This window comes from Crinia signifera, chromosome 6, assembly GCF_055691185.1.
Source record: "Crinia signifera chromosome 6, ASM5569118v1, whole genome shotgun sequence".
In the NCBI taxonomy this organism is placed as follows: Eukaryota; Metazoa; Chordata; class Amphibia; order Anura; family Myobatrachidae; genus Crinia; species Crinia signifera.
The window spans coordinates 294768803-294789313 of NC_139222.1; the positions used below are offsets into that span (position 1 = coordinate 294768803).

The 20511-nt window shown below is 49.0% G+C and overlaps 1 protein-coding gene across 6 annotated transcripts in view; it reads right to left on the reverse strand.

The window, feature by feature from the left end:
* The window catches only part of ENO4 (enolase 4), a 194885-nt gene that overhangs the window by 91709 nt on the left and 82665 nt on the right, over nt 1–20511 (reverse strand). For 4 of the 6 annotated variants that reach the window (XR_014444683.1, XM_083149950.1, XM_083149951.1 and 1 more), the window contains 2 exons: nt 19677–19808; nt 11873–11938 (listed from right to left, as the gene is read on the reverse strand). Coding sequence is in view for 5 of the 6 variants with exons in the window: in XM_083149950.1 (XP_083006076.1) it covers nt 11873–11938; nt 19677–19808 (198 nt within the window). In the remaining variant the exon portion in view is untranslated. The remainder of the gene's footprint in view (nt 1–11872; nt 11939–19676; nt 19809–20511) is intronic. The other 2 variants (XM_083149948.1, XM_083149949.1) reach the window with 2 other exon arrangements.

Genomic DNA, 20511 nt, shown 5'->3' on the forward strand with positions numbered 1-20511 from the left:
GTTGTGGGGGAGAAGGGGTATCAGCGCACGTTATGTGTGTATGTAAGATCGTTATGGGGGAGAAGGGGTATCAGCGCACGTTATGTGTGTATGTAAGATCGTTATGGGGGAGAAGGGGTATCAGCGCACGTTATGTGTGTATGTAAGATCGTTATGGGGGAGAAGGGGTATCAGCGCACGTTATGTGTGTATGTAAGATCGTTATGGGGAGAAAGGGTATCAGCGCACGTTATGTGTGTATGTAAGATCGTTATGGGGGAGAAGGGGTATCAGCGCACGTTATGTGTGTATGTAAGATGGTTATGGGGAGAAGGGGTATCAGCGCACGTTATGTGTGTATGTAAGATGGTTATGGGGGAGAAGGGGTATCAGCGCACGTTATGTGTGTATGTAAGATCGTTATGGGGGAGAAGGGGTATCAGCGCACGTTATGTGTGTATGTAAGATGGTTATGGGGGAGAAGGGGTATCAGCGCACGTTATGTGTGTATGTAAGATGGTTTTGGGGGAGAAGGGGTATCAGCGCACGTTATGTGTGTATGTAAGATGGTTATGGGGGAGAAGGGGTATCAGCGCACGTTATGTGTGTATGTAAGATCGTTATGGGGGAGAAGGGGTATCAGCGCACGTTATGTGTTTATGTAAGATGGTTATGGGGGAGAAGGGGTATCAGCGCACGTTATGTGTGTATGTAAGATCGTTATGGGGGAGAAGGGGTATCAGGGCACGTTATGTGTGTATGTAAGATCGTTATGAGGGAGAAGGGGTATCAGCGCACGTTATGTGTGTATGTAAGATCGTTATGGGGGAGAAGGGGTATCAGCGCACGTTATGTGTGTATGTAAGATCGTTATGGGGGAGAAGGGGTATCAGCGCACGTTATGTGTGTATGTAAGATGGTTATGGGGGAGAAGGGGTATCAGCGCACGTTATGTGTGTATGTAAGATCGTTATGGGGGAGAAGGGGTATCAGCGCACGTTATGTGTGTATGTAAGATCGTTATGGGGGAGAAGGGGTATCAGCGCACGTTATGTGTTTATGTAAGATGGTTATGGGGGAGAAGGGGTATCAGCGCACGTTATGTGTGTATGTAAGATCGTTATGGGGGAGAAGGGGTATCAGCGCACGTTATGTGTGTATGTAAGATCGTTATGGGGGAGAAGGGGTATCAGCGCACGTTATGTGTGTATGTAAGATCGTTATGGGGAGAAGGGGTATCAGCGCACGTTATGTGTGTATGTAAGATGGTTATGGGGGAGAAGGGGTATCAGCGCACGTTATGTGTGTATGTAAGATCGTTATGGGGGAGAAGGGGTATCAGCGCACGTTATGTGTGTATGTAAGATCGTTATGGGGGAGAAGGGGTATCAGCGCACGTTATGTGTGTATGTAAGATCGTTATGGGGGAGAAGGGGTATCAGCGCACGTTATGTGTGTATGTAAGATCGTTATGGGGGAGAAGGGGTATCAGCGCACGTTATGTATGTATGATGGAGCCAGCGTGCGGTAAAGGACAGGGGTGCTATGCGCCCCTGTACATATCAGTGCTGCTATCTAAATGATCAGGCCAAATGTATGAACGGTCAGTATCCGCATGATGTTGCTTTTGGCTTCGCCAGCAGCAGGCTGGTGAAGCCCGATCTAAACAGCAGGGACAGCGCTGGGCTGTGCTGGGGATCTTGCGTGAACAGAGAGATCCCGCGCATGCCCAGTTGAGCCGGCCTGGGGACAGGAGACAGCGCATCAGTGTAAGGACATCGCCGGAGGGGGCAGGTAGCGCTCCCCCACTTCGGCAGACAAGATATTGGGGCAGATGATAAGCGCCGCTATAATACATCTGCCCCAATATACCGCACTCACAGTGCTCCAAACAATGCTAAATAGTAGGTTTTTCTTAAATTTACAGATTTCAAAAACAGCGCAGGTTTTTTTAATACTTATTACAGTTTTAGATTTCAGTTTCAACACACCCCACCCAAATGTAACTCACTCTGCACATGTTACATCTGCCCCCCTCCCCCCTGCAGTGCAGCATTTTTTTGCCCATTTTGAGAACAAATTTGTACTGTGATTTGAATAAGGGCTAAAAGACAGCGATACAACAGTTCAAAGGCAACTTATCGGGATACGGTCACATTGTCTACAGCATTTAGGTCCACAAGCATTAGGTCTACACTACAAGGTCGACCTGCATTTAGGTCGACATGACTGAAGGTCGACAAGGTCATTAGGTCGACGGGGACATTAGGTCGACTTTGTATAAGGTCGACAGGGTCATTAGGTCGACATGGGGAAGGTCGACAGGCAAAAGGTCGACATGGGGTCATTTCACTGTTTGAAGAGTCGACATGTGCCGACAGGTGGTATTTCATGCCCCACCATCCACTAGGGCGTGGTGGGAGAATAAAATAGTGTGGCGAGCGTAGCGAGGCACCGTGACCGAAGCATGGCGGGCGCAGCGAGCCATGCGAGGGGACGCGGTGCTATGTTGACTGTGTCGACGCTTGAAAAAATGAAAAAAATAAATAAATAAATAAAATAATAATAAAAAAAACATGTAGACTTTTCCACTGTCGACCTAATGACCCTGTCGACCTAATGACCCTGTCGACCTAACACCTGTCGACCTAATGACCCTGTCGACCTAACCCATGTCGACCTTCAGTCAGGTCGACCTAAATGCAAGTCGACCTAAAGGTGTAGACCTAAATGCAGTCTGACGAATGATCCTATTCCACCTGTTCCCTAGTAATGTCCGACCAACCTTCTATGTAACAGGACATTAGCACATATGGAGTAAAGCTGATTATAGTTTTCACAACCTTATATTCATTTAGGAATGTTTTGTGATAGTAATGCCAATAAAGTATAAAAAAACTCTGCACTGTTTCTTGAAATCTGTAAATTAAAAAACAAACAACAACAACATACTATTTAGCATTATGTGGAGCACTGTGTGCGGTGTATTGTGACTTATCAATAAGAGTGTCTGGTTGTCAGATCTCGCTAATAAGAAATAACTGTTACAGTCTGTTACAATGGCCCTTATTCTGATCGGTGCGGATATTCCCGAATTCTTTCGGTGCGGTCCGCACACCACGCTGTGCGGCAGCGTGCGGCCATCGTCCGTAGAAACGCCCACGTGTCCTCCGCATTCGGACGGACTCACTCTGTAAGAACAGGGCGTGTTTACGGACGACATACAAACCATGCGCGTGCGGGGGAAACACTCAGATTCTACACGGTCTGTCCGCGTATGCACGGCCTTCCCGCGTCAGAACGGACGCGAACCGGCCACTACGCACAGATGCGGTGTACATCCGCATACAACAAGACTACTGTTATCAAAGTTCCCACATAGATCACATGACACACTTATGCAATTAGCAAACCACTTTGAGAACAGATTGTTGCTCCTGGTCATCTGTTATTTAGCTAATTGATCCTTAAACACTTACAAGCACTATACATTAACCCTAACATTCCCTATGTGGATAAAAATGTTATCTACCCTTTTACTGTGTACATATCTAAACATCCACATGTTTGTGTGTTAAAAGCTTTTTATACTTTTAATGTTAAAGACTAAAATAACACACAGACAACTTCTTAAACAAGTGCAAACTTTTATTCAAAAATGCAAATTATTAAATAAAACAAAAAAAAAGGACCCCTATCACTGGTCCAGCAGCAGGACACAGAGGTCCTCCACATGGGCCGTCATGCGCCTCAGGTCCTCTCTCAACCTCATGAGAGCCCCTCTCACTCCCTGGGGTGGCTCCTGGTAATCTGTGTGCATGAGAAAGGGGGTACAGCATTAATTATGCTACTCACGTACACCTTGTACAGTCAATCCTAAGTACCTACACCACAGGTCTTCAACCTGTGGCCCTCCAGATGTTGTGGAACTACATGTCCCAGCATGCCCTGAGGTTTTTTGACATGCTCTTATAGGAACAAATGTGGCAATGCATGTTGGAACATGTAGTTTCACAACATCTGGAGGGCCAAAGGTTGAAGACCCATGACCTACACCATGCAAAATCATACATACAAAAAAAACCTTATCCACTCTTGTATGTTATGTCATGAAATATATGATCATGATGCTGCCACCACACCCACACACTTGTGTGACATGTACATTTCACAATCTCTATATCAGAAACACAACCACACTTGAGGATCACTCACACTTGTCCTGGCCAAAGACTCCTCACTCAACTCAAAACATACACCCGCTACAACATGCCACATTGACCCATACATATATACCTGCATGTTACTGCTTAATAGCTAAACTGCATGATAGCTAGATAGATAGCTAGATAGAATAGATAGAATAGATAGAATAGATACCACAGGAAAATGCTCGGCTACTTCCTCTGCCCATTACTTCATGATTCCTTGTCACATTTGACACATAGGTGAAAGGGCAGAACTAATCCGCTTCCATCCAACTATCAATTTCTAAGCTCAATACATCATACATAATACCTTACAAAAATACATGACAACAACACGGGCACACTGTCTAGAGGGGGGCCCATGCAAACTGTCCACATGGGACTCCAGTATAAATCAGGCCTGCCCATATTCCATAGAAGTGTTTTTGTTGCTTCTATACAAAGAGCATCCATAAATTAACACTCATCACCTACATGAGCATCCAGATTGCACGTTAGCAGCATGGGCCTATAACACCAAAGTGTGTCTGTTGTTTTCCATTTTTTGGGACTACTCTTTACTATATTGTAGGAAAATTGAATCAGCTGTGCGACATAACAACCTGTACCTAACTCACTAATGAAGCATTATGTCTACTTACCCCTGGCAGGCAGCTCGACCAGGTCATCCTCCTCCACATTGGGAGGTGGTGGAACATCCTCCAGGGGTAGGGGCACCTCCTCCTCCTCCACTTCCACCTCCTGCCCGACCTCCTGTGCCTCCTCTGTGTCCTCCTCTGTGACATAGCTCAGGTCCTGTGACTCGTCGTCAATGGCCCCCGCTTGTCTGGCCTCCTCAATGGCCATCTCCTCATTGGCCACCTCCTCTGTGGCCTCCGCACTGGCCACCTCCTCTGTGGCCTCCGCACTGGCCACCTCCTCTGTGGCCTCCGCACTGGCCACCTCCTGGGCCTCCTGACGGGCCTGTCTTGCTCTCTCCCGTGCTGTGGGTTAAACATACAAAATGGGTGAGTGTCATTTCACATTGAAATAACTCTAACAAGTACATCTCATAACCACAATATATATGTGTTATATATCACACATATAGTATATGGCTTTTCTATGTCATAAACTCCCAATTGACATCATGTAATATTAATATTTAATAATGTTAAAATGCAAACACTCAATGGCCTAGATGCACTAGCCTTCAAAAGTGATACAATGTAGAGTGATAAACACGCAGCCAATCAGATCCTTCCTGTCATGTCACAGACTGTAGTTGTAAAAGGCCAGGTAGGAGCTGATTGGCTGCCTGTTTGTTACTCTCCATTTTAAAAATTGTGAACCAGACCGAATCCTGCCCTCTGTCAATTATATGTATTTGCCCAAAATACTTACAGCGTTGCAGACGCCGCCTCAGAGCCTGCAGACGCTCCGGCTCCCGCCTCCGCAGGTCGGACCATCGCCTCTCCAGTTGGGCGATGGTCCTCCGCACATGTGTGCGGGCGAATATGCGGCGCCGGGCCGCAACATATGCCCGGCGCTTGTCCCTATTAGTTATGAAGGGGCCTGCCTGCCCCAGTCTCCTCTCCATCACTCCTACCAGCGCCAGTAGCTCCGCAGTGGAGAAGGGTTCTGCACGCTGGTAGGAAGCCATTTTAGGAGTGGCACTAATCAAACTATCATGTGCTGTCATTGGTTGGTTAGAGTGATATTTGGTATTAACTTTATTGTTCATTTTTACACTAACAGCGTGTATGCGCCCGAACATACGGCTAACCCATTGCATCGCACCCCCATCCTAAACACACAGTCTAAACTAAGATGTAAACACATTATATATAATCTATAACATTCCCCAAACATGGGTATAAGCACCAGGTGAAATAGTCTGCATCACTAGACACTAACACCTAACTCAACAAGGTAGTAAACAGGTATTTTATAATGAAAGCTATGCAACAGAAACATAGCAAATAGTGGCAGACCTTTTCTAAAAATTTGCCCATGCTGCCATGTGTACACTTACCTTCTACTGGCCCCTAATACAGAGGTGGAATGAAAAGTAGCTAGCATACAGCCTGAATTTGGAGTGCTTTCACATGTGATTTGGATGCTAGCACTGATTACTTGTGGCTAAGTGGTGGACTGGATTGACATATGGAATGGGTAGTGTCAGTTGTACTACATAGCAAACAAGTGCACAGTACAGAAGTACATTCAAATATACATGTCATGTCTGACCTCAGTTGTATTTGGTCATTGGTGTTGGAATCTGCATTTAGCAAATAAATCAGACTTACTGAGTTTGCCAGGTTTTTTGGGAATATTTTTCCACACCAAGGGGCGGCCCGTATGCGCCGCACGGTTGACGCTGGCGTACGGGACGCGGCCGTACGGAACGCAGCTTGCAGCTGATTAACGCCAATTACAGAAATAGTATTTAAAGTGGTCCTAGAAAGGCAAACACTTGTTGCAAACATGGCAGGGTCAGACTCAGAGGAAGAGCAGGTGGTGCATAATCTGTTGGCCCGCATGGAGGCCAACACCACCTATGTACCCCTCAACCCAGAGGACCGAGCTGGCCCGTCAACAGCAGGCCAATCAGCAGCTGGGCCATCCTCAGCAGAATCATTGGGAACACAGCAGGTGGCTTCCCAACAGAGTAGCCAGCCCAGCACTTCAGGTACAGCAACCGGTGGGCGTGGCCGTGGCAGTGGCAGTGCCCGTGCCAGTGCCCGTGGCCGCAGTGGGGCAACACGGGAACCCACAACAAGAAACATGGCATATGAACCGCGGGAGCTTGACATCCTGGTGACCCGGGCACGTGATTTAATTGAGTGTCCAGCGGTGAAGTTGACACACACAAGGAGATGGAAGATCTGGGAGGAGATAACGGCGGAGATTAATGCAGTGGCTCCACAAGTTCGACAGGCAGAGCATGTTAAGAAGAGGCAAGTACATGTGTGTTACATTAGAGTAGTACAAGTCCAGTAATGTTTACATTCAATATTAGATCTAGTTGGGCAATGGGTGTTCACGTTGCTTGGACGCACAGACATGTAGGCCATGACATTGAATTGATAGTTATTGGAGGGTGACTGTTTTTGTATCTTCTAAGGATTGGTTTGAAAAAAGAATATAATGTAAGTTTGGTGTCAGTAGCCACATGTTGTATTATGTTTCAGATTGCAATGGGTGCTACAGCAAACATGAGGAGTTACATGTATTAATATGTACACTTTGATTGCAGGTGGCACGACTTCAAAGGCAACCTCAAGAAGAAATTGACCGACCGGTGGCAACACAGTCAGACCTCTGGGGCTGGCCCCATGCCATCCAAGCTGAAGCTCACCCCCCTGGAAGAGATGGCCCAGTGCTGTATAGCAGTGGAGGAGGTCCGGGGGGTGAGCACTATAGACAGCGAGTCCCCAGCGGAAGTGATGGCTTCTACTCTAGAAGGTAATTATTTGCAAGGCCATAAGTAGATGTTTAACATTTTGCATGGAATGTGTGGTAATTTCAATTTTCTTGTTCAACAGCATCGCCACCGCTTGGTCAAGATTCTCTTGAGGAGGTTGTGGAGTCTGTGCCACCTGGCCCCAGTAGCAGGCCCGTGCAGCAGCCGCCGGGATTGTCTGCGGCTGAATTGTCCATGTGGGGCCGTGTGCTGGATAGTATTGTGCAGCAGGGAGAGTCGGCATTCGAGCGGGTGCGTAGGGCCGAGGAGGTGCTGCAGGGTTTGACCACCAGCCAGCAGAGTATTGCTGAGAGCCTGCAGGCTATGAGTGCCAGCCAGCAAGCTATGGCTGGCAGCCAACAAGCTATTGCTGGTAGCCTGCAGGTGCTGGCTGATCAAGCCCTGCGGCAAAACGACCTCCTCCTCCGCCATAATGAACTTATGGTGGAGCTAGTTACCAGCAATAGGGCCCTAATGTCACCCGCTTCGGGTGCATTACCATCCTCATCACTCCCTGCTGCCAGAGGGGGAAGAAGATCCACCCCCTCACCAGCATGCGCTCCACATGAGCCACCATCAGCCTCTGGCCGTGGACGAGGCACAAGAGCTGCTGCACGTGGCAAGGAGCCTGCCAGGGCCAAACGTGCTCGCAAATGAACTTGTGTCCCCATTAATCTCCACCGTTATGTCTTCCCAAATCTTCCATTGAGCTGTGTGTGTCAGCAGCCTGTGTCCAAATCCGTGCCCAGGGTCACCACTTTTGCCCGCGGTTCAAATGTCATGTTTGGTTCCTCTGTTGCCCTGTTTCAGTGTGCTGTACTTGAAGTGTTGGTGCTGTACTTTTGTTGTGAAGCCACCTGATGTGTTCCCAATGATTCTGCTGTGGCTATTTATTCTTTATTATTTTATTTGGTCCTGGTATGGTACCATTTGTTTTGTTATGTATTTTCATTTTTTGCCTAAGTTTGTTTAATAAATGTTATTTTGGCCCCACAAATGTCTGTATTAATTTAGACATGCAGAAGTGGCATGTGTATTAGTATTAATATTATTAAGTTGTGTGCATTATTTGCAATGTTAAAGTGTGTGACAAGTGCAGCATGTAATGTTCCCTTTAAGCTGCAATGCTTCCAATTGTAGCAGTGAGAAGCGTGTAATTAACAAGTAATGGGTAAAGTATGTGATTGTATTGGGTTCAGGTGACATTGGTTGAGGTGCGTCCATCCTGATTAGGCGTTCCGATTGCCTAGCGCATGACCGAGTGGTGTCCGCAAAGCAAGAGTAACCTTTTGGACACCGCACATTTCTTCCCTTTTTGTTCGCGTGCATTCGGCGTGCTGTCCGAATGCACGCCTACCAATATATGTGTACTCCCCCGTGTCCGCCCATGTTTCCGCCCAGTTTAGCCCACTTTGAAACTACGCCCCTGTGTCATTCCGCATGACGCCCATAACACACCCCTATTGGCCGAATGTATGCGGTGCACAGTTCTGTACGGGATTAGTGAGAACAAGTACGGAGACCATGCGTGGCACATGCGCGTCGCGTTCTCCACGCATGCGCAGACGGCTAAAAAACGCCATCCGAAAGAATGCGGAAAAGTCCGCACCGATCAGAATAAGGGCCAATGAGTATAACAAGTAACAGTGTAAACTGTGTAATGTATCATTTTACATATCACTAAACATTAGATGTATTTGTTTATTACATCATAATACACTTCAATGTATTTAACTGTTGGCTTATCTTTGGCATAACTATATGCAGTAATGCAGCCCTTTCATGTTCCCAGCAAAGGGGATGCAAAACTGTTTTTCAGACCAATTCATGTTTAAAATAAACTGCCACAAGTAAAGACAATAAACAGAAATGTTTTAAATCCTGCACCTAAAGAACAGAGTGTATACCTCCTCGCTTGGCAAACTAATCAGCTCCTTCGGATTTCAGTATCACTTATATGCGGATGATATTTAAATCTATCTATCAACCCCAGAGCTGTCACCAGTGGTTTTGGGCCGAGTCTCTGAATGCCTCTCTGCCATCTCATCTTGGATGTCTTCTCGCCACCTCAAACTCAATATTCCCAAAACGGAATTACTTATATTCCCGCCAACTAAGAACAGTTACCATCCTGACATCTCCATCGCTGTTGACAACTCGACAATCTACCCTACCCCACAAGCTCGTTGCTTAGGGGTCACCCTCGACTTTGACCTGTCCTTTGCTCCTCACATTCAATCTGTCTCCAAAACATGTTACATGCATCTAAAAAACATATCCAAAATACGACCGTATCTCACACAAGACACTACCAAATCTCTTATCCATGCACTCATTATATCCCGCATTGATTATTGCAATAGTCTCCTAACTGGACTTCCCAAGAACAGACTCTCACCACTGCAATCCATTCTAAATGCTGCTGCTAGGCTGCTCTTCCTTGTAAGATGCTCATCGTCTGCTGATCCGCTCTGCCAGTCCCTCCATTGGTTGCCTGTATCTTACCGTATTCAATATAAAACACTTCTACTCGCATATAAAGCTATTAACCATACTGCACCAGCATATATCTCTGCACTTATCACACAATATCTCCCATCTCGACCACTCCGCTCTGCACAAGATCTGCGTCTCTCTTCTGCACGGATCACCAGCTCCCATTCACTATTACAGGACTTTCATCGGGCTGCTCCTACCCTATGGAATGCCCTTCCATGCACAATAAGACTCTCCACCAGTCTCCAAACTTTCAAGTGTTCCCTGATAACTCACCTCTTCAGGCAAGCCTATCATATTTATATACCGCACCCATAACCCTCTGAGGCACTTATGTATTATATAGCTTCCCTTCTGGACTTGTAACTTGGTGGGACTGCTATGCTATTACTGGTGCCTGTCCTTGTGTTTCCCTCCTATATACCTAATAGATTGTAAGCTTGCAGCAGGGCCCTCATACCTCCAAGTCTGTCTGTCGTTACCCAGTTTGTTTTATCACTGTCTACTATTGTAAAGCGCAACGGAATCTGCTGCGCTATATAAGAAACTGCAAATACAGATGGGTCTTTTCCCATCTTTGCAGGGGATGGCGCTGGCGTCGCCAGCCGCCATCCCCCGCCAGCGCCATGGCGATCGTGAGAAGGGGACGCGCGCGCACGAGAGGCGCGCGCGTCCCCTTCCGACGGCGCTTCCATACGTTTCCCCGGGTCCCCGCCGGCTTGCCGGCGGTAACCCGGGGTCCCCGCCGACTGCCCGCACCCCCCACTAACCCCCCCTAACCCTGTCCGTCTCCCTGAGGCAGAGACGGACAGGGTTTCCGTCGCGCTAGCGACGGAGACTGAGACGCGCGTGCGCGTGAGACGCACGCGCGTCTCAGTTTTCTCGCTGGCGAGGCTGCTGGCGGGTCACCAGCGCGTACGTTCTGGCGACCCGCCAGCAAGGATGAAAAACGTAACATACTGTAAATAAATAAATAATAAATAATGCATTGTTACTGAACTTACTGGAGCATTCAGTATAGAGTTTGTTGGACATTAGAAGACACAGAGGTGCACTATTCTATTAAAGGCAAACAAAAGGGATTTACCCTGTTTTTTTTTTTTCACCAAGTTTCTTTTCTTGATCACATCGATTACAGAGCATCCTCTCCCCCCCCCCCCCCCCCCCCCCCCCAAAAAAAAAAAAAAACACGTTCAGGAAAAAACACCATAATCACTATTGAAACCATGAAAATGGGTCATTTATCAGGGATTTTTCTCCCACCAGTCAGTCACTTTGCACTAGGACAAGCTCGTCCTCTCTTTTACTAAGCTAAAGTATATTAATAAACCACTCTGACATCCTGACATAATATAACTAGATCGGAGCATCTTCATAGTTTTCGTCATTTTCAGCAAAAAAGTGAAACTTCAGGCCTCTTGCCAGAACAGAAGATGTTGACTCAGATCAAAAAGCTTTTGCACGTTTCTTATTCAGGTCAAGTCACAACTTTCCCACACTAGCCGATTCTGAATTTCTCAATTTCAGTTTTTTCACTTTGCCCTAATGCAGATGTTACTCAAAGCTACCCGTCCTCCACATACCTATTGCCATCTATATGTGGATGATACTGCCATTAGCCCAGCAAGCGAGCGGAAATCACACTAGCGGGGAGGCCAGTGCGATCAGGTATGAATCCGGGTCTTTATGTACTCTATCTATGAGGTGTGCCGGACGTAATGTATGACCCACAGCCGGTACTTACCCCACTCTTACTGCTACTGGACTGCTTCAGTATCTGTGTCTGGATGGCGGAGGCCATGTCCACGGTCTAGAAAGAAAATGTGTGAAATCAGTGAACCGATAAGAACAAGGGACATGTGATGCCAGCTGACTTCTTGAACTGCCATGTGTAGGAAGGTAGGGGCATCCTGTACTATGTGCTGGGGATATACTAACACACACCAGTAAGAGCAGTGTGCGGGGTATACAGAGATACAGCGAGGGCAGCCTGATTCCGACTTACCATCCTGTACTAAGTGCTGGGGCCACACTAACACATACCAGTAAGAGCGGTGTGCGGGGTATACAGAGATACAGCGAGGGCAGCCTGATGCCCCCATACCATCCTGTACTGTATGCTGGGGGCCACACTAACACATACCAGTAAGAGCTGTGTGCGGGGTATACAGAGATACAGGCAGCCTGATGCCCACTTACCATCCTGTACTATGTGCTGGGGGCCACACTAACACATACCAGTAAGAGCGGTGTGCGGGGTATACAGAGATACAGCGAGGGCAGCCTGATGCCCCCTTACCATCCTGTACTATATGCTGGGGGCCACACTAACACATACCAGTAAGAGCAGTGTGTGGGGTATACAGAGATACAGCGAGGGCAGCCTGATGCCCACTTACCATCCTGTACTATGTGCTGGGGGCCACACTAACACATACCAGTAAGAGCGGTGTGTGGGGTATACAGAGATACAGCAAGGGCAGCCTGATGCCCACTTACCATCCTGTATTATGTGCTGGGGCCACACTAACACATACCAGTAAGAGCGGTGTGCGGGGTATACAGAGATACAGCGAGGGCAGCCTGATGCCCCCTTACCATCCTGTACTATATGCTGGGGGCCACACTAACACATACCAGTAAGAGCAGTGTGTGGGGTATACAGAGATACAGCGAGGGCAGCCTGATGCCCACTTACCATCCTGTACTATGTGCTGGGGGCCACACTAACACATACCAGTAAGAGCGGTGTGTGGGGTATACAGAGATACAGCGAGGGCAGCCTGATGCCCCCTTACCATCCTGTACTGTGTGCTGGGGGCCACACTAACACATACCAGTAAGAGCAGTGTGCGGGGTATACAGAGATACAGCGAGGGCAGCCTGATGCCCCCATACCATCCTGTACTATATGCTGGGGGCCACACTAACACATACCAGTAAGAGCTGTGTGTGGGGTATACAGAGATAAAGGCAGCATGATGCCCACTTACCATCCTGTACTATGTGCTGGGGCCACACTAACACATACCAGTAAGAGCAGTGTGTGGGGTATACAGAGATACAGCGAGGGCAGCCTGATGCCCCCTTACCATCCTGTACTATGTGCTGGGGGCCACACTAACACATACCAGTAAGAGCGGTGTGCGGGGTATACAGAGATACAGCGAGGGCAGCCTGATGTCCCCATACCATCCTGTACTATGTGCTGGGGGCCACACTAACACATACCAGTAAGAGCTGTGTGTGGGGTATACAGAGATACAGCGAGGGCAGCCTGATGCCCACTTACCATCCTGTACTATGTGCTGGGGGCCACACTAACACATACCAGTAAGAGCTGTGTGTGGGGTATACAGAGATACAGCGAGGGCAGCCTGATGCCCTCTTACCATCCTGTACTATGTGCTGGGGGCCACACTAACACATACCAGTAAGAGCTGTGTGCGGGGTATACAGAGATACAGCAAGGGCAGCCTGATGCCCACTTACCATCCTGTACTATGTGCTGGGGGCCACACTAACACATACCAGTAAGAGCAGTGTGCGGGGTATACAGAGATACAGCGAGGGCAGCCTGATGCCCCCTTACCATCCTGTACTATGTGCTGGGGGTACACTAACACATACCAGTAAGAGCGGTGTGCGGGGTATACAGAGATACAGCGAGGGCAGCCTGATGCCCACTTACCATCCTGTACTATGTGCTGGGGCTCACACTAACACATACCAGTAAGAGCAGTGTGTGGGGTATACAGAGATACAGGCAGCCTGATGCCCCCATACCATCCTGTACTATGTGCTGGGGGTCACACTAACACATACCAGTAAGAGCAGTGTGTGGGGTATACAGAGATACAGCAAGGGCAGCCTGATGCCCACTTACCATCCTGTACTATGTGCTGGGGGCCACACTAACACATACCAGTAAGAGCGGTGTGCGGGGTATACAGAGATACAGCGAGGGCAGCCTGATGCCCCCTTACCATCCTGTACTATATGCTGGGGGCCACACTAACACATACCAGTAAGAGCAGTGTGTGGGGTATACAGAGATACAGCGAGGGCAGCCTGATGCCCACTTACCATCCTGTACTATGTGCTGGGGGCCACACTAACACATACCAGTAAGAGCGGTGTGCGGGGTATACAGAGATACAGCGAGGGCAGCCTGATGCCCTCTTACCATCCTGTACTATGTGCTGGGGGCCACACTAACACATACCAGTAAGAGCAGTGTGCGGGGTATACAGAGATACAGCGAGGGCAGCCTGATGCCCCCATACCATCCTGTACTATGTGCTGGGGCTCACACTAACACATACCAGTAAGAGCGGTGTGCGGGGTATACAGAGATACAGCGAGGGCAGCCTGATGCCCCCTTACCATCCTGTACTATGTGCTGGGGCTCACACTAACACATACCAGTAAGAGCAGTGTGTGGGGTATACAGAGATACAGCGAGGGCAGCCTGATGTCCCCATACCATCATGTACTATGTGCTGGGGGCCACACTAACACATACCAGTAAGAGCAGTGTGTGGGGTATACAGAGATACAGGCAGCCTGATGCCCCCTTACCATCCTGTACTATGTGCTGGGGGCCACACTAACACATACCAGTAAGAGCGGTGTGCGGGGTATACAGAGATACAGTGAGGGCAGCCTGATGCCCCCATACCATCCTGTACTATGTGCTGGGGGCCACACTAACACATACCAGTAAGAGCGGTGTGTGGGGTATACAGAGATACAGCAAGGGCAGCCTGATGCCCCCTTACCATCCTGTACTGTGTGCTGGGGGCCACACTAACACATACCAGTAAGAGCAGTGTGCGGTGTATACAGAGATACAGCGAGGGCAGCCTGATGCCCCCTTACCATCCTGTACTATGTGCTGGGGGCCACACTAACACATACCAGTAAGAGCGTTGTGCGGGGTATACAGAGATACAGCAAGGGCAGCCTGATGCCCCCTTACCATCCTGTACTATGTGCTGGGGGTACACTAACACATACCAGTAAGAGCTGTGTGTGGGGTATACAGAGATACAGCGAGGGCAGCCTGATGCCCCCATACCATCATGTACTATGTGCTGGGGGCCACACTAACACATACCAGTAAGAGCAGTGTGTGGGGTATACAGAGATACAGGCAGCCTGATGCCCCCATACCATCCTGTACTATGTGCTGGGGGTCACACTAACACATACCAGTAAGAGCGGTGTGCGGGGTATACAGAGATACAGCGAGGGCAGCCTGATGCCCACTTACCATCCTGTACTATGTGCTGGGGATATACTAACACATACCAGTAAGAGCGGTGTGCGGGGTATACAGAGATACAGCGAGGGCAGCCTGATGCCCCCTTACCATCCTGTACTATGTGCTGGGGCTCACACTAACACATACCAGTAAGAGCAGTGTGTGGGGTATACAGAGATACAGGCAGCCTGATGCCCCCATACCATCCTGTACTATGTGCTGGGGCTCACACTAACACATACCAGTAAGAGCTGTGTGCGGGGTATACAGAGATACAGCGAGGGCAGCCTGATGCCCCCTTACCATCATGTACTATGTGCTGGGGGCCACACTAACACATACCAGTAAGAGCAGTGTGTGGGGTATACAGAGATACAGCGAGGGCAGCCTGATGTCCCCATACCATCATGTACTATGTGCTGGGGGCCACACTAACACATACCAGTAAGAGCGTTGTGCGGGGTATACAGAGATACAGCGAGGGCAGCCTGATGCCCCCATACCATCCTGTACTATATGCTGGGGGCCACACTAACACATACCAGTAAGAGCTGTGTGTGGGGTATACAGAGATACAGGCAGCATGATGCCCACTTACCATCCTGTACTATATGCTGGGGGCCACACTAACACATACCAGTAAGAGCAGTGTGTGGGGTATACAGAGATACAGCGAGGGCAGCCTGATGTCCCCATACCATCATGTACTATGTGCTGGGGGCCACACTAACACATACCAGTAAGAGCTGTGTGTGGGGTATATAGAGATACAGCGAGGGCAGCCTGATGTCCCCATACCATCATGTACTATGTGCTGGGGGCCACACTAACACATACCAGTAAGAGCTGTGTGTGGGGTATACAGAGATACAGCGAGGGCAGCCTGATGCCCCCTTACCATCCTGTACTATGTGCTGGGGATATACTAACACATACCAGTAAGAGCGGTGTGCGGGGTATACAGAGATACAGCGAGGGCAGCCTGATGCCCACTTACCATCCTGTACTATGTGCTGGGGCTCACACTAACACACACCAGTAAGAGCGGTGTGCGGGGTATACAGAGATACAGGCAGCCTGATGCCCACTTACCATCCTGTACTATGTGCTGGGGGCCACACTAACACATACCAGTAAGAGCGTTGTGTGGGGTATACAGAGATACAGCAAGGGCAGCCTGATGCACCCTTACCATCCTGTACTATGTGCTGGGGGCCACACTAACACATACCAGTAAGAGCGGTGTGCGGGGTATACAGAGATACAGCGAGGGCAGCCTGATGCCCCCATACCATCCTGTACTGTATGCTGGGGGCCACACTAACACATACCAGTAAGAGCAGTGTGTGGGGTATACAGAGACACAGCGAGGGCAGCCTGATGCCCCCTTACCATCCTGTACTATGTGCTGGGGATATACTAACACATACCAGTAAGAGCGGTGTGCGGGGTATACAGAGATACAGCGAGGGCAGCCTGATGCCCACTTACCATCCTGTACTATGTGCTGGGGCTCACACTAACACATACCAGTAAGAGCAGTGTGTGGGGTATACAGAGATACAGGCAGCCTGATGCCCCCACACCATCCTGTACTATGTGCTGGGGGTCACACTAACACATACCAGTAAGAGCGGTGTGCGGGGTATACAGAGATACAGCGAGGGCAGCCTGATGCCCCCTTACCATCCTGTACTATGTGCTGGGGGATACACTAACACATACCAGTAAGAGCGGTGTGTGGGGTATACAGAGATACAGCGAGGGCAGCCTGATGCCCACTTACCATCCTGTACTATGTGCTGGGGGCCACACTAACACATACCAGTAAGTGCAGTGTGTGGGGTATACAGAGATACAGCGAGGGCAGCCTGATGCCCCCTTACCATCCTGTACTGTGTGCTGGGGGCCACACTAACACATACCAGTAAGAGCAGTGTGTGGGGTATACAGAGATACAGCGAGGGCAGCCTGATGCCCCCTTACCATCCTGTACTATGTGCTGGGGGTTACATCTGATAACTAGAACTAGGGAGTTTACAGAAGGATATGGCTTGCCATTGGGGGCAAGTTATGTTCAGACCAAAAGGTGTGTCCAGCTCCACACATGGGTGTGTCCAGCTCCACACATGGGAGTGTCCAGCTCCACACATGGGAGTGTCCAGCTCCACACATGGGTGTGTCCAGCTCCACACATGGGAGTGTCCAGCTCCACACATGGGAGTGTCCAGCTCCACACATGGGTGTGTCCAGCTCCACACATGGGAGTGTCCAGCTCCACACATGGGTGTGTCCAGCTCCACACATGGGTGTGTCCAGCTCCACACATGGGTGTGTCCAGCTCCACACATGGGCGTGGCAGTTGTGAGGCAGATATAATACAGGCAGGAAGACTTGAGACAGACATAGAAGACAGCCATGAGACATGCAGAAATAAAACAGACAGAGCACAGCCATGAGACGGGCATAGACGACAACCATGAGACAGGTAGGCATGAGACAGACATTGAAAACAGCCATGAGACAGCCATGAGACAAGCAGGCATGAGACAGACATAGACAACGGTCATGAGACAGACATAGAAGACAGCCATGAGACAGACATAGAAGACAGCCATGAGACAGGCATAGAAGACAGCCATGAGACAGACATAGAACACAGCCATGAGACAGACATAGAAGACAGCCATGAGACAGACATAGAAGACAGCCATGAGACAGACATAGAAGACAGCCATGAGACAGACAGAGCACAGCCATGAGACGGACATAGATGACAACCATGAGACAGCATGAGACAGGTAGGCATGAGACAGACATAGAACACGGCCATGAGACAGACATAGAACACGGCCATGAGACAGACATAGAACACGGCCATGAGACAGACATAGAGCACAGCCATGAGACAGACATAGAAGACAGCCATGAGACAGACATAGAACACAGCCATGAGACAGACATAGAAGACAGCCATGAGACAGACATAGAACACAGCCATGAGACAGACATAGAACACGGCCATGAGACAGACATAGAACACGGCCATGAGACAGACATAGAGCACAGCCATGAGACAGACATAGAAGACAGCCATGAGACAGACATAGAACACAGCCATGAGACAGACATAGAAGACAGCCATGAGACAGACATAGAACACAGCCATGAGACAGACATAGAACACAGCCATGAGACAGACATAGAAGACAGCCATGAGACAGACAGAGCACAGCCATGAGACGGACATAGATGACAACCATGAGACAGCATGAGACAGGTAGGCATGAGACAGACATAGAACACGGCCATGAGACAGACATAGAAGACAGCCATGAGACAGACAGAGCACAGCCATGAGACGGACATAGATGACAACCATGAGACAGCATGAGACAGGTAGGCATGAGACAGACATAGAACACAGCCATGAGACAGACATAGAAGACAGCCATGAGACAGACATAGAACACGGCCATGAGACAGGCATAGAAGACAGGCATAGAAGACAGCCATGAGACAGGCATAGAAGACAGCCATGAGACAGGCATAGAAGACAGTCATGAGACAGACATAGAAGAAAGCCATGAGACAGACATAGAAGACAGGCAGGCATGAGACAGACATAGAAGACAGCCATGAGACAGGCATAGAACATAGCCATGAGACAGACATAGAAGACAGCCATGAGACAGACATAGAACACAGCCATGAGACAGACATAGAACACAGCCATGAGACAGACATAGAACACAGCCATGAGACATGCAGAAATGAGACAGAGAGAGCACAGCCATAGATGGACATAGATGACAACCATGAGAATGCCATGAGACAAGCAGGCATGAGACATACATAGGAGACAGCCATGAGACAGACAGGCATGAGACAGACATAGAACACAGCCATGAGAAAGGCAGGTATGAGACAGACATAGAAGACAGCCATGAGACAGGCAGGCATGAGACAGACATAGAACACAGCCATGAGACAGGCAGGCATGAGACTGCCAGGAGACAAGCAGGCATGAGACAGAGATAGAAGACAGATATGAGACAGGCAGGAATGAGACAGACATAGAACACAGCCATGAGACAGACAGTCATGAGACAGACATAGAACACAGCCATGAGAAAGGCAGGTATGAGACAGACATAGAAGACAGCCATGAGAAAGGCAGGTATGAGACAGACATAGAAGACAGCCATGAGACAGGCAGGTATGAGACAGACATAGAAGACAGCCATGAGAAAGGCAGGTATGAGACTGCCAGGAGACTGACCTCTTGTGCGGTCAGCCCTGGCCCTGGAACCAGCATGACTTCTTTCATCAAGTTGAGCTTCCCAGGAGAGGACTTGCCACAGCTGAGCAGTGTTACCAGGGGTGTGGGAAGCACCAGGTCTGGGGGCAGCTGCTGGAATATAGAGAGAACAAGGTATTATTATTATATTACAGTACAAACACAATGGGGCTGATACAGAGGAGACTGCAGGTCAGCCGTCATCGCACTGGGTATGTAGAGATAACACAGTTATACTCAGACCGCCTATAGGCACCATAATCCTCAGCACGCACACATACCCTATATAAAGCATTATATTGCTAATGACATGGGTGTGATGTACCAGGATACCCCGCAGCAGTGATAGCGCTGTACGGTGATGCAGCATGAGGCGTCTATTACACACAGCCCCTATACCTGTACCCTACTATACACATCACAGAGGCCTGAGTCACATGTGGCTGGGGCTGTATCCTTCCTTGGTAGCAGCAGTGATAGCGCTGTATGGTGATGCAGCAGGAGGCGTCTATTACACACAGCCCCTATACCTGTACACTACTATACACATCACAGGGGTCTGAGTCAGATGTGGCTGGGGCTGTATCCTTCCTTGGTAACAGCAGTGATAGCGCTGTATGGTGATGCAGCAGGAGGCGTCTATTACACACAGCCCCTATACCTGTACCCTACTATACACATCACAGGGGCCTGAGTCACATGTGGCTGGGGCTGTCTCCTTCCTTGGTAGCAGCAGTGATAGCGCTGTATGGTGATGCAGCTGGAGGCGTCTATTACACACAGCCCCTATACCTGTACCCTACTATACACATCACAG